General features: G+C 42.1%; 1 protein-coding gene across 1 annotated transcript in view; it reads right to left on the bottom strand.

Moving 5' to 3' along the window:
• Positions 1-16,097, bottom strand: part of drosha (drosha ribonuclease III) — a 256,825-nt gene that overhangs the window by 170,333 nt on the left and 70,395 nt on the right. Inside the window, exon 17 of the mRNA XM_079576148.1 lies at positions 15,254-15,361. Coding sequence (XP_079432274.1) covers positions 15,254-15,361 — 108 coding nt within the window. The remainder of the gene's footprint in view (positions 1-15,253; positions 15,362-16,097) is intronic.

The raw sequence follows: 16,097 nt of genomic DNA, 5'->3' as shown, positions 1-16,097 counted from the left end.
ACCTCAGGAGATACTTTTGCGAAGCCGCTGCAGCTGCATTGCTAAGAACAGCCACTGGAGAAGATTCAAAGATTACTCAAAGTGACTAGCAGCTCGAAACTGCTCTAAAAAGTTTCTTACTTCATTCGACAGATCATTTCATACACTGATTATTATCCATCAAAAGTCAAAATATGGAGGGGAAAATGTGCCATTACCAAGACCCGAACTGGGGGTCTTCTGAGTACGAAAAAAGCTGAGGGGACAAAAACAGCTGGAGACCACTGCTGCACATAATAGCCAGGGCATGTAGGCTTTCATTTCCTTCGAGTTCTTTTCGAGTCTTTGCGCCGCGCCCCGCTGCTTTACGGTTGTACAACACTGGCCCTCTCCGCGCTGTAATAATAATAACATTGTGGAAGAGGTTTTGCCCATCAGCCTCTCCACAGGCTCCACACCACAGTGCTCCCGGACCCCGCTCCAGCTCTCCCTCCACCTCCTGCCTCTGCAAACACGCGTTCAGCCGCTGGGTCCACAACTGCAAAACAAGGATTCGACACAGACGGAGGTGCACGGGTCTCGAGAAGTGGGGAGGACCGACACGTGTTTGCGGGGAAAAAGGGGAAGACCGTTGTTGTGCAGTCATCAGTTCAATTGAAAAGCTATATGGTATTGGAAACAGAAAAAACACCTTCTACAGGAACGGTTCTCTTTAGTAAAACACTTCAGTAATCCGTATTAATTAGGCTTAATCTCGACTTGATCTTGGGCCTGGTGGTACTTGGAAATAAATCCCACATTTTATAAGGTAGTAGTGTGGTAATCTGAGAAAATGAAAAATAAAACACCAGTCCCATACAAATTCTAAATGATTAGCACCGTATTTCCCCCATATATGAACCAACGCTGGATCCAAGAACGTCAGGGAGTGGTCTCCAGCTGGTCCCAGAGTCAGGATTAAATACAGGGAAGCTGCATTTTAAAATTGGAAGAGTCTTTCTTAAGACTTGAGACAGGCATCAAATCTGACAATACTGCCTTTGCTCTGCCCAATCTCGTCAGACCTTGTAAGCTAAGCAGGGAAGGGCCTGGCGAATGTAGTGAGTGAGTGAGTGAGTGGTGGTGGTCGGACGGGCCGATGGCGCAGACTGGTTGCCTCGCGTCCGTCAGTCTACCCCAGGGCAGCTGTGGCTACTGTAGTAGCTTACCACCACAGAGTATGGAGTGAACAAATAATGCAATTATGAAACACTCCTTTCTGATTAACTCCTTTCTCCTTCTCTATCCTCTCAGACACCAACGTTATGGGAAGAGGCAAATGCCTAAATATCTCAGTTCAAGTCAATTTTCCTTCAGTTCATTTTCAAATTGTTGACACGTTTTGAAACACCGTGTGTTATGGATTGCTTGGTTCATCCTGGTTCTTGGATTGAAGACTTTAACAGGATGTTTCTCAGCCGTCCTGACCAATTCTAACCATTTATAAACTCAGAGAAATGTTAAACTCTCAACTGTTTCGAGCTGTCCATGGGAAGCTGCTCTGCTTTGTCAAACGCTCTCCAGAGAGCGAGAGAGAAATGTCGGCTCTTCGCTGCGCAACACCACGCCCCCTCAGACAAAAAAAGAAAGAAACGAAACGCAATAACATAAATGAAATGTCCAGATCGTGACTTTTCACCTGTTTTTGATCTTCATTTAATTCACTTCTGTTCATCACAGAGCTACGAAAATCACACAGAAGGTGTATTAGAGTGTCTAGTTTCGCAATAAAAAATAAATAAAAACAAGCAAAAACAAGTTTTTCCGTTTTTGACACTCAATGTGTTAAAATCTGTATTCAGCACACTATTCTGTTGGAAGCTCCAGATAAAACCTCCCGTGATTATACCATCACCGTTAAATATCTCGAGTCGTGTGCGTGTTGTGTCGAGCTCCCTGTGGGTGGTTCTTGTGAAAAGTTAGGGCCACATAAGAGTCTTACGTAAAGCGCAAAATGCCCCTCTCGAGCTGGGCGCTGGAGGAGGACGAAATGACCGAAAATGGGCTCCTCAAGTCAAACGCGGCCATTAGAGACGGAGGGCTCAGCTTCTTCACTTGCATCCACCAGAAAGATTTACACGTCCTCAGAGTTGTTCAAGACTCAACTTCACTCACGTAGTTTAAAATAGGACAGATAGAGCAGTGTATCTCTTAACTTTAAGAACTTAAGCGACAAATTCTAAATATTGTATGGCTAAATCTGGCAAAAAACAAGAAACTGAAGCATATATTAGTCGTGTTTTCTTTGGTTGTCTCTTCTACAAATACAGAAAACTCCAATATTTAATGAAAAGGTGATTGCATGGTAACTAGAGGCGAGAGATATATCGTTCAGGCAATAATATCCAAATTGTTGTTGACGATATGCAAAACTAGGATGTCGGATATTTCATAATTTGTACAATCCAACCCCCCAAACAGTTTTTTTTTCCATAACAGTTTTTCGGACTTTGTCGCGTTGTCCTTTACCGTAGCGCAGTGCGAGCCTGCCGCCCCCTCCCCTGCGTAACAGTCAAAACAACAACATGGCAGCGTGGAGCGATTACAGAGAATAAGAATCTAATGGTATGAATGACGTTTGTCACTTGAGTCGCTCATATTTGCGCGGAAAGGGCTCGGGACAAGTTTTAGCACTGCCTTGCTAACTTTCATAAAAAATGTTCCTGGCGCTAACAACACTGGGAAGAAAACCACGATACAAACGCAGTTAAGGCGAAAAACATCCTTCTCACCTGTTTTCTTCAGATCTCACGTATAAGTCTCAGGACAAACTCGTCTCCCTCTCTCTCTCTCTCCCTCCTGTGTAATTGTGCGTCTGCCCCGGCCCCCCCGCCCCGCATGCATCAGCAGAGACGCGAACCTTTGACAACTATGAAAAACTACAATTAATTTGACTCATGCTACTGGCAAGCACACGTCCCAAACCCGTCAATACTCACAGGCCTATCCCCACACGTAAACTGCCCAGAGGCTGTGAACTTACAGGAGAATTTCACTATGATGGAGATGAAGTTGCAAATATTGTAGCAATATTATCTCATCTTCCGTGTTCTTCCAGATGAAGGTAGAGATTTAGAAGAATAAATAGAATAAAATAGCTTAAAATGAATTTGCCCCATTGTCTAAAGGCTTTGATTTTGAAGTATTTTGTCGCCAAATACATCATTGGTGTTTCATACCGTGATGTAAATTTCTGTTCATATTGCCCTATCCTAAACGTTTATATCAATAATGTCATATCTTTACTAGTAATTTTATACTATAATAGGTCAGATACAGCAAGTCAAAAGACCAGCTGGACCTTCTTTGCCAGTTTGCAAACATTTCTTTGAAGGATTGCAAACATATCCTCTGAATATTGACATCGAGATACTGAAAAAAAATATCAAGATATAAATTTTTGTCAATATCTCCCACCCCTAATGGTAACACTATGTGACTAAAACCAGCTGTGAGGTGGCCGTCCGAGTTTTCTGTTGTTATTAGAAGAACATGGAACCTCTTGCATTTACAGGCCTCTCTTTGATAGTTCAAACTCTTATTTGAAGTGGTGTGGATCAAACGGAGCGGGGCAGGTGTGGGAGCGGACCGCGGCTCTCCTTAGCCCAATGGACCGGCGCGTGTCTTAAAAAGGAGTCGTGTATCTTAAAGATGAGTCAGAGTCGGGATGTCTGATGAGACAGAAGCATCTGGCTGGGAGGGGCTGACAGGAGCTGCCGCGGGTTTGCCAGAATTATTCAAGATGCAGCCAAGACCATGGTTAAAAAAAAAATCCATCTGTAAATGTGGTTTAATGATGAACTGAGGAAAGTAACAGTCAAACGTGTTTTTAAATCAGAAAATGCTTTGCTTTATATTGTATTTGAAACTATGGGGTTGATGCAGCAGCAAGTCCAATGTAATCCTTTTGACTTTTACCCATTTTAAAGCCTAAACAGAATATTTTCAACTCCACAAACAGAAGAATCTAATTTGTCAAGACTTGTATTCATTCCAGTAAAGAGGAGTGATGGAACATTTCCATATTCAAAAGCAAACTGGACACAACTGGAAACTTTGGAGCAAAAAATACCAGCAAAAGCTGTAACTTTTTAATATTTTTTGATAAACGTCTGATAAACCTTGCCTAATGTCACCATTTTTAAAGAAATGTAGATTAGATGCCTGTTGGAATCAAATGTATGGCTTCTTAGTGACATTTAAAGGAACAGGTCACTGTTTTTCCGTACTGAGATACTGAGATATGTTCCTACCTGAGCTTAGATGAGTTGATGCGTACCTGTCTGGCCTTTGTGAGTGCTCAGTCACACACAAAAAGACTGAAGATGTTGTTAGCATCTGGCCTCTCCCAGTATATTCCTATGGCTCCAAATGGGGTTAAGTTAGACACAGCCAAGCTCTTCCATGGGCATAAAGACCAGACAGGTGCATATCAAATTATCTAAGCTCAAGTAAGAACATATCTCAGTATCTCAGTACGGAAAAACAGTGACCTGTTCCTTTAAGGCCTTAATCTTAGCACAACTGAATTTTCCTCCATGTATTTGTCCAAGTCATTGCGCTCTCAGCTCTGATGTGCGTGAGCATCATTTGGAAACATCACAGGCTGTGGAGTTGCTGTGCAAAATGCAGAGCGAAACCAAGCGGCGTCCCACGGTCCCACAGTGATGTCGCTGCACTTTTAGGGAGAAACCAGAGGTCGCTCAGAGATAGAGCAGCGCTGCAGCTTTATTTTAATTATGGCTTGATTTTCAATCCATCAAAATGACGGACAGCCTTCGGAACTTTCCGTCAAAGCTAAAAATATTCCAGCAATGACGGATCCTTTTTGGTTAATGGAACCTCTGCTGCTGACTTACATTTGCTTCATATCTTTCAAATCACCAACATTTGTGCTTACCCTGTGACACAGCAGCTGTCGTGATACTGTACGAAGCGGCCTTTACAAAAAGATAAGAAATCATCCAATCAGACTTTTCTCCAGCCCCCAGTAAGTCTATGCTTCTGTTCTCAAAATCTTAAATGCTCTGTAAATTCAATTGGCCTGAAAACACCGCCTCTGGTCCCAGTCGACCCCATTGCTCCACTCAAAACATTCAGCTCCATATTCCAATTCCTTCCCCCCCCTACATCCTCCCTCCTCTCTCCCTCTTCGCCTCACACTGACAAAACGAGAGCTGCATGTTGCGTCTCAATAATTGATGCGTACAAGCGCCTCACATGTTGACGAACGCGGCTGTGTGCACAATAGGAGCCGCTCTGGACCCGCTCCATCGTTCACAATGGAGATCAGGGGCCCGTTCAGTTCAGACGTGATGTGCCGAGAAAAGAGGAACAGTGGGGGGTGCGAAAGTCCAGGCACCCCCGGATCAAAATCAATGTGAACGATGGATCAAGGGGAAGACGAAAGGATCTGCAACGGGGATGAAGTTGCAGATGAGACATTTCCATAACATTTTTCAAAATAATATGGAGCCGAAGAGCACCCAAAAAGAGAAGTGTCACAGCTTGAAACTCTTTCCAGGCAGTCTTTCAATTCTTCGTTCTTCCTTGCAAAGATCTTCCAGAACGGCGAGATTCCTGGGCTGTTTGCTCTGGCGGTCCATCCATGGATCTTCTTTCGATCAGCAGACTGTGAAGGCCACGGCAAAACCTTCAGACCGGACTTTTTCACAGATAGTGTTACGTTTTCCTCCAGAGTTTGCTGGAAACTAAAAACCATTCTTCGTTCTACCCATGAAACGTTCCCTGTGCCAATGGCTGCACTACAACCCCCAAAGGACGATCGATCCACCCCCTGGCTTAACAGCTGGACAGAAGTGCCTTTTCTTCTCCAAACTGGCCTCTTGTCATTATTTCTAAAATGTTGGGAATGTCTCATCTGTAACTTCCTGCCTTTTCTCATCATCAATAAAACACCAAGACGTCCATGTTTTATATTATAAATAACTTTGTAGGATCAAATGCTACTCTGGTGTTTTAGATGCTGTGTGTGGAAAGCGAAACTGAAACCTAGCACATGGCCTATGCTGCCTTTTTCTTTTTACTTTAGAGCAGCGGTTCCCAAAGTGGGGTCGCGGGACACTGAAGTGAGTGTCCCCGAAATGAAAAAAGTATCCAAACTAACATCATTAAACCAGATTTGAATGTTTAAATTATAATATATGTTCATCACATTTTTACAGAAGGTGGTCACGAGTCGATTTTGGGGGTCGCGACCTGGAGAGTTTGGGAACACCTGCTTTTTTTTAAAATTTTGTTTTGCATTGTGATCCCTGGGTTCACATTTTATTATAAAGCAGCTTTGAAAAATTAAAAAGCACTGCCAATTTTAAATACTGCCTAATGATGACCATTTAGGTTAATTTATTTCAAAACCAACACATTTTGTCATATTGTACTTGCACTGTGAACCAAACCAAACCGAGAGACAGCTGAACCATTACACCCCCCAAAAAAAACTCTGTCCATCATCTTGCGACCCCCACTCGAGTCCTGACAAGAACCAGGAAACACGACCATATTAGTCCAGTGCTCTGGTCTCTGCACTGCTTCCTGTCACTCAGAGAATAGAATTTAAAACAGCTCAAGTCTGTTCATGGTTTAGCACCAAAGTCCATCTCTGACATGTTACAGCCGTATGAACCATCCCAGGGAGGGGTCTCCTGGTGGTTCCAGAGTCAGGACTAAACACGGTGAGGCCGCGTTTCAGTTTCATGCAGCTAAAATCTGGAACAGTCTTCATGAGGATGTGACACAGGTCTCAACTCTGACAATGTTCAAATCCAGGCTGAAAACAGTTCTTTATACCCATGAATATGGCTGAAAGTACTTTATATACACTCTTGCCTTTTACTGTAATTGATCAATTTTATGTTGATGTGAAGCACTTTGAGTTGCCTTGTGTAGGAATTGTGCTCTACAAATAAACTTGCCTTGCCCCACTTCAGTGTCGCACGAGGGATCCCGACCCTCACTTTGGGAACCACTGCTCTAGGTGAAACAATAATGCAACACAGGCCGGGCTTAAATCTGGTGGCATCGCAGAAGCTTATCGAAACAATCCCACAGCCGATGTGGACCATAACAAAAGCTAAAGGCCGTCCGACGGATTATTACAGTGAGTGACTTCAGACTTTATGTTACTGGTGGCGACTTTACTTCGGGAGTGCATAGTCAGTGCAGCGGAAAGCCGGGAAACAGCAGGGGTAAGTCTCAAAAATGTAAAAACAAAAGCTCTCCAGGCAGCTCCAGGCAGCTCCAGCTCGCTCTCGGCCGCCTTTAGCCCGTATAACGCGGCTGAGTTGGAGTCTAACGCTTTGTTGCATCACCGTGTGTTGTGTGCTTACTCCGTGTCACACTGGTCCGCGAGCGCATGACCAGGACGTCCCACTCCCCGTCGGACTCTGACAGCGGGGTTGCAGTGGTGTTGCACTGATAAAAGGGCAGATACTGACGTTACAGTTTGCAACCGGCTAACATTTCATGACAAGACGCTGGCATTTTTCTCATACCACGTGTTTTGTATAAACTTTCGGGACGGATTTTGAAGAAAGAAGAACTAATTTCTCTGTGCTTTGTTTGGATTTCGCCAAGATTATCATTGAAGTTTAGTTAGTGAGTGAAAAGATGAAAAATGAAGATCTCCTAATATTATTTTTAGGTATTTTCGCTCCTTTGTCGTTTTCTGTTGCCAAATGCACACCATCTGCTGTTTACAACTGGATAACAGTTGTTTTAATATGACGAGTAATCAGAGCTGTTCCTCCCTTCAGACAAACAAATATTAGTCATGTAATTAGGAAAAAAAAAGTAGAACAGGTTTAAAAACACAACACGAAGGTCCAAGTGTGGAGTCTGCAGGTTCTGTTCGTGCGCAAGAAAAAGCAAAGTCCGATAACTTGTCCATGCAGTAAAAAACAACAACATTTTTTTCTCACAAACCGTGCCTTTTTTCATTGAAGTTTATACAGGAAGCAAGTCAAATTAAATGCTAATTATATTATCTTATTAAGATCTGCAAACATTTAATTAAATGTAGGAATGAAAGGAAATGTAGATATTTAAAAGAAATGGGAAACGACAACTTTTGCGCAAAACATTGTTAAGAATTTCAGTCAGAATGTGTTTTTGGACCATGTTTTTGTATTTGACCAACTTATGAAGTAAAAGTAGTCGAGCAATGTCAATATTTTCCAATAAAATCAATATCAATGCCAAATGAATGCTTTTGAATAACATTTACGACCTAATACCCTAAACTCTTGACCAAACCTACCGTATAGAGACAATGAAGTATATGGAATGAAAGTTTATTTGCACAGCGCTTTTAACATGACACAAGTAAATGTGTGCGTCCACATGGGTTGAATCAGGTCTGTGAAAATGGTGCAATTCATCTTCCAGGCCTGTGTGAGGCGCTGTGATGCTAACACAGATAACAGAACAAGATTTAGAGGGAATGGAAACAGTGAAAATGAAACTGATTCAAGGATTTATGATCTACAGAGATGAGGAGGAGAGTTTGTTCTTCAGACATAACGGGACTAAAGCAGAAAAACCTGTCACTGTAACTTTTACTGTCAGTCCAAAAACACAGACTGACTCGTGTTTTCTCTTGTCACCTGTGGCTTGTGGACTGCAGTGGAGCAAAGAGGAGCAGAGTCAAACCATCATAGATCCATGAGGAAACTCATTATAAGGTCAGTAGATTATGGATCACAGACTCTGGAGCTGTGATGTCATCGTTTTGGATGGACGATACACTGGACTGATAAACATCTTCGCGTTTGGTCCTCAGCTCGACTTCGTATGGACAGGGCCCTAGTTTCACTTCCTGGTTTTCACGCAATCTCCCCATAAGCCCATCCCACCTCCTTCAGCCTTGCTCCCCTTTGCTGTGCAGCGGCTTCAATAAGGAGAAAAAAAGGGGGAATTAAACCGTGGCTGTGGTGAAGCTATGGCAAGTGTTTCTACTCCGCATTGAAAGGATTACGCTTAACAAGACATTGAAGCGTAGGGCTCAGTAGGAGCAATGTTCGTAACAATGGCAATAAAACCTATTCTGTTTCCGATTCTGATGATTCGCTGAAAGAAGAAAGATGCGCGAGTGGGTCTGCTTTAATGAGCGAACATCATTGTGACATTGTAAAGAGCCATAAATAGTAAAACACCCCTCCTTTAACATATAAGTTCTAACAGTACTGATCCCATGTCTTTTCTATATCAGAAAATAAACTAATTTGTATTATTTGCAGTCAGTTTTTGTCACGGCTTTAACACCATCTGCTGTTTTTGTCTGAATCCCAGTTTTGGACTGAGAAATGACAGGATACATGTTCTTCTGTCAAAACATGAAGGAACAATTGTCATGTAACAAAATTAAAAATGGAGGAAAGAAACTAAAAATTGACTTCTAAAACAGGCAACCCATCTGTCCAATATCAAACTGAGCGAGTGTTGCACGGAAACGGACTCAATTACTCGGTGAAGACGAATCTGGTATTTATGGAGCTTTTAAAAAGTTGTCTCCTTAAACACACAAATGGAGCCGTGCTTTCTTTCTTTCATACATGTTCAAAGGGTCTAAAAATGTGTTAAATTGGAAAATATGGTCGCCGTAAATAGTAGTGTCATTTTGAATAAAATGAGAGCACAAAATACAGACATTTCCTTTAACTTGCCGCATCAAAATACTTCAGCACTGTAGTGAAGGCAAAAGTGAAAATGGAAAAGTGTTTTAGCCCAAATATGCTCAAACTAGGGCAATTAATCGCATTTTAATCTAATCTCAATTTTAATAAAGGTCGATCTCAATAATCTCGTAGTGCGTTTTAATCGACAGGAGAATTGGCAAGTCGTGTCGCATTCTGGAAAAAAATATGGACGGTGCAGCTGCAGCGCCTGTCAGATCAGGCCCAGGGAATCACTCGGCCCAAACAAGCAGGAAGCACACGTGACAGCAAGAGATCTGGTGAATTTAAGGGTGTTTATGTGTGGTTTTGGGAGCTCTGTGATGAACAGAAGTGAAATAAATGACCATCAAAAACTTGTGAAAAGTCATGATCTGGACATTTTATATATTATTGCGTTTCTTTTCTTTCTTTTTTTTTGTCTGAGGTGTTGCGCAGCGAACAGCTGTAAACCCGACACTTCTCTCTCACTCTTTGGAGCGTTTTACAAAGCAGAGCGGCAGGATGTTTAAATACACACGCCATAATGAGCAAAAGATCGATAACACGCGTGTTTCAAAACGTGTCAATAATGTTGTCTTTGAAAATTTACTTGAAACAAATATATTTAGGCATTTGCCTCTTCACATAACGTTAGTGTCAGAGGAGAGAGGAGTTAATCAGAAAGGAGAGTGTTTCGTAAAAGACGCATTATCTCAGAATCTAGAAAAAAATCTGTGATTTTGATCAAAACTAGCCTCTGTTTAGCTTAGGATTCTAAGCAACTTAGGCATGTAGAATTAAACTGTTTTCACCTATGAAGAGCTTAGATTCTTGTTTTTAAAACGAGCCGTAGCATAGTATAGCTATAACATAGAATAAGCTGTGGTGCCACAAACATGAGGAATAATGGTCTGGATTGTTGGCACTCACAGCTAAATCCCCAAAACAGTGCAGCACTCAATGTGTTAAATGTGATGTTTACAATTATTTCTTTATGTACATATTAACTTGTTAGCGGTAAACACTAACTGCTCACATTCTTTAAAACAATCCCCTTTTCTGCGTCTCCTTTGCAGATGTTTGTGTGTTAAAAGTCTGTGAGGCTAGAATAATGGAGCTAGTCTTTGCTGCAGAGTTAGCTTCAGTTTTCAGTTTGGCCGCAGCATCTGTTTACTTGCAAGTCCAGGAAACACCACATTTATGGGGAAAAAAAAAAATTGCCCAAACTTAACTTTACGTGTTCACAAATGTGTTCACAGTCTTAATATCATCTCACTCCAATCGCCGAGCTTCGCCCCTGTGTCAGATGAGTCCAAGCTGCCAGTAGAAATCGCTCAACTCAACATAATGCGATCATCCCGTCGGAGCGGAGCCCAGCCGCACAGCCACAACTTTTCTCTCCAAATCTCCTCTGACTTGGACGTCGCCATCTGAGCAAAACAAACACCGCGCGGCCCCGCTGCTGTCCGCGGTGTGGGCCGTGAGCAGCTGATGTGGGGGCATTTTCAAGTCCCCGCGGCGAGCGCTGCTGACAGGCGGAGGCTTCGGAAAACACACAAACAACGGGACGCGGCGGCGAGATCTGTGTCGCGGTCACAACACCGGGGACAGCGAATAACAACGCAGCGGACGGACAGGCGAGGAGGAGGCTGTCCGCTCGCTTCAAAACTCATTATCATTTAGGCGTGGGTGTGGGGGGGGGGTGTGATATAAAGAAAACAAGGTAAGGCATGAGAAGGCTTTAACGTAATTAGGTCTGCCATGATAGCTAATTTGAAGGTCCATATATTGACTTCCTGTTTTGATCCAGCACGCCAAAATAAAAGCACCATCTTACTCATTAGTTCAACTTTCTTTCTGTCTAACTATTAACAGACAAATGACTTAAAATGTGTGTATTAAATTATATTCTTGTAATGGTGCAAGTACCTGCTGAACTAATCAACGAGACGAGCTGTGTGCTTTTATTTTGGCGTGCCGGATCGAAACAGGAAGTCACTTCTTGGGCGGCGTTGTTATGATTTGAAGTTATGCACAGAGTATCATATCATATCCTGAAACACCACACAAGCTGCAATAAACATGAAATATAATGTAACCTAATCCACTTCAGTTAAAAGTCTTAAAAAATATGGTATAGCAATTATCGTGACAAAATTTGAAGCTCGATGTTGTTGAGGCAGGAAACTATCACGATAAATGATATTATTGAGAACCACTTGATGCCACCAAAACCAACTTGATTAAAGGAAATCTCAGCAATATCTTGTTCTAAAAGTACGTATTGTTTAAGTACTACAAAAAGAGGATACATATTAAGGAATAACATAAATAAATGTACTGATGATAATCATTGAGCCTAAAAATATATTGTTTTTATGTAATTCATTTGACGGTAAGTTAATATAGCTTTCCTTAGCATGGCATAAACAAAGAAAACCACCATGCAAAAGTGGTTAAAAGCTAATATCCCATTCTTGCCGTCCCTCTGTGTGTGTGCGTGTGTGTAACCCATAGACCGTAAAAAATAATAGACAACTCCTCCTCACTCCTCCCCGTTTGCCTCAATGACCACGTTCGAGGGGGAAATCATGGTGGATTTACAGACTCCTCCTCCCCAGCTCTGACGAAGCATGTTCCTAAAAAGGGCATCAGGTCCGGATCTTCACTGTAGACTCCGCCCTTGTAGTTTGTGCAGCTCCAATGCTAACAGGCCGACCCTCATTAGTACGAGATACTAACGTAACTAATATAACACCTGTAACTAACCTAGCGTCATCACAGGAGGAATATCTAGCTGTAGAAAGTTCAAGAAAATTAGAAACCAGGCTCTGAAGCTGTTTTTAACGCGTCTAAAGTGCAATGCATTCCAATGGGAAACTAGCGGCTATATGGCGGTACTAGAGCAGTGGCGGCCCCTAGTGTCGTCGTCACCAGCTATTTAAGAAAAAGCTTTCAATATTTATTTTTAATCTGACGTCAATTATCAGGGTTTACACTGGCAGGATCAAGTAAAATGCCCAAATACTAGAATTTAATGCCCCAAAGGTAGAAGTAAATATCTGTGCATATTTAAGAATTTCTCAGGATTTGCAAAGATTTCAAACAGAGGAAAGAGAATTGGACAAAAAATTTTGGTAAATTTCAGCCAAAACTGCAGTTGAGTTTTAGACCATCATTTTGGCATTTTCAATTAACTTATACAGCAATGTTAATGCTTTTTAATGACACTTAAGGGGACTAGATGCAAGTTGGGCATTTTATACTCACTATTTCCACCTCAGGTCAAAAGAGTAACTGCAGCTTCTAACATTTTTAAACTCTGTATAGTCCCTTAAAGGCTTTGATTTTGGCACAATTCATTTAAAGACTAACGCTTGCCCTGATTATATCTCAAATATATAGGTATTATATTTTCTGCCCCGGCCTGCCTCTCGTCCCACAGTCACCCCCAGCGTCGGGCCACGTCTCCTCTTTAACCTCACCTCCGACAGCGCGTCATTAGCCACGCCGAAGAGGCCAATCACCGATCGATATGTGCAAATCTCCGCACATAAACAACACCCGGCGGCCTCGGGACGATCTCCGCGCGCACTTCCCGTCCTTTTTAACTATACCCCCCGCAAACACAGGCATCGATTCCTAATGTTTCACTTATGACAGGTCTTCAATACGCCGCGGAGAGGCGGAGGAGAGGGGGCCGGAGCTGACAGAGGAGAGAGCGGTGGAGGTTGTTTTGTCCAAAAACACTGTCACCTACACTCACCGCGGGCATGTGTGAGATGTGAGAGGAGCCGGTGGGAGGCAGAGACCAGGCTTTCTTCTGTTTGTTGCTTATTTTCTGAGGGAGCTGTCCAAGTGCAGGACGAGTGGACACTGCACTGATTTGATGTACAGAAACTTTTGGGACCTGACTTTACCTCCATATATACAGTATAGTATCTTCTTAACTATATCATATGTCATAATTATACGCCGGGAAGTCGTCATAATAATGTTTTAGCGTCTTTTCACTGGATTGTTTGGCAGAAGGCGCCACAAAACAGGTATTGGAGCAGATTAATCCCATTTTTGGTGAGATGTTTCACTGTAGAAGCACCAAATTGTGTTTAAGAAAAGCCACACTGTAAACTAGGGCTGAGAAAAAATATCGGATCGGACTTGGATCCTTCATACTTTGTGCTGCAATACCAAGCATCAATATTTTATCATGTATCGCAATACTTTCAATGCTTGTGTTGGGAGGCATTTTAACCAGCACTCCTTTGTTTTCCAGTACACAGCACTTTATTACATTTTGTGTTAATGCACTTTTCAATCTTAACTTGCCTTCTGAGATCTGGCAGGGGGACTACCGGTGAAAACTAGCCTTTTGGCTCTTTCGGGTACATTTACATTGTCCTAATGTTCATTAAAGGTATAGCGGAGGATGTTCTATTTCCGGGTGGATCATCAAGACGATTGGTCCTCCTAATTGTCAATCATTCTGGTGATTTGCCTACGTAAGGCCGTTGTGCGTGCTCGCCCCTTGTTAATTTCTGCGCATGCGCACTTTGTAGGCCTATGTGAGTTACGCTGTTAGCCATTCATTGCTACTCGCAGAACGCACCGAGTCATTTGAAAATGGCAGAGGGTCAAGAGAAAAAGTGTCTTCGAAGTGTATGAGAAGAAGAGAAAGGCTTCAGAAGAGAAAAACAAGACCAGAGTGTTTTTGGGAGATTCTTCCTCCTCGGAGGCAGGTAGAGCGTTGCGCATGCGCATTTTTTTTTTAAAGTGGAGAGGACGGTTCTTTCCTAAAATTCGGGAAAATACTCCTGTATACCTTTAATGTACATTGTCCCACTTAAAACTAAATAAATAAATACAAAAAATAAACACTTCAGTAAATGTCAAATGGCATTTGGTTTGTAACTTTAGACACATGACTTTCTACACATTTTAAGGTAAATCATAATTATTTACTATATCGCAATACGTATCGTATCGGCCACTGAGTATGTGATACGTATCGGATCGTGACAAAAGTGGATCGTCCCACCCCTACTGTAAACCCAAACAAGTTCACTAAACTCACGTTGTTTTGTGGAGCAAAAAACATTTTTGAGTTAATGTTTTAAAATGTTTACATATATTATATTCAGCCTAAAAGATGCAGGTTCATGCAGGTTTAGGAAACTTTTCATATATTACTTTTTTTTCTTCTTCTGTTTTTTTTTTTGAGTATTTGAATTTTTAAAACTTTAAAGTTCAGCAAACTCATTACATTAGCTTATACCTGACTCATTGCACTAACTTGTCAGTTTCAATTTCTTTAAGCTCAGCACACCACATTTCTGACTATTATTTGACCTTATAATCTTGAGCTTGCTAACTGCTTCATTCAAAGAACTACAATAAGGTAATGTTATGTGCTCACATACTTTGTTGTGCGATTATGAAATGTGGTACAAAACCAAATCGCCTTTGCAAAATAACAACAACACACTGATACCGCACCTTAACACGATATCGTAAGTAATCACAGTAACTCTGCAAAACACATCCTCATGACGGGGACTGACCTGTAGGAGGCAGCGTTCCTTGAAGACGTAGCCGATGAGTTTGTCCAGGTGCATGAGACACTGGTGGTATCGGATGTGGTGGGTGAGGACCGGCAGCATCATGGCGTGCTGAGGGGAAGACAAGGACAACAAACAGTTTAAAAGCTCAGTGGACACATGATTGCTTATCTAAAAGGGGATCATGCTCTGATGAAGACTCTTGACTGTATTGCGATTTAATATATACTTATGCGCTAAGGTGGGAATTTAACAATGCAGGAGCTGAATAGCAAGTACAAGCTAGAAAATAGCATTCATTCACTGATTGGATTGATTGAGCTGTTTATTTGAGCTGTTACAGTAGTTAAACATTTCAACACAATAAGTCTCAAAAGGAGAAGGCTAAAGCCGAGCTCATGTGCGCCTACCCCTCATTCATCATTATTAATCACCCGCGTGCTATACATATTCAGTAGGAACTTTTAGGCTTTTTTTTTGTTCAACAGCAAGACCATTAAGAATTATTTTTTGTTTCCATACGCAAGTATACACACAGTAACAAGCGTGCACTTCCTATGAATTACATTCAATTCTTCTTATAACCATAAAACAAGGTCATATTGACGGACATCATTGACATTTCACTGTATATTGTACATGAAGGAAAGCATTGTACCATTCAGGTTATCAATGTGTATCAACATAGCCCCATTTCGACAGGACCAGACCGGAACGGAGCGGTTTGAAGGTGTTTCCACAGCCAAAAGTGAACTGCTCCGCTCCAAAACGGGGGTCCAAACCTCCAGTCCCAGACCACTTCAGCCATGGGGTCTGGAGCAGACCATGGGGTCTGGAGCAAACTAGA

This window comes from Gobius niger (assembly GCF_951799975.1).
Source record: "Gobius niger genome assembly, chromosome: 18".
Lineage (NCBI taxonomy): Eukaryota > Metazoa > Chordata > Actinopteri > Gobiiformes > Gobiidae > Gobius > Gobius niger.
The sequence above is the reverse complement of the archived record's forward strand: the minus strand, read 5'-3'. Positions and strand labels throughout refer to the sequence as shown.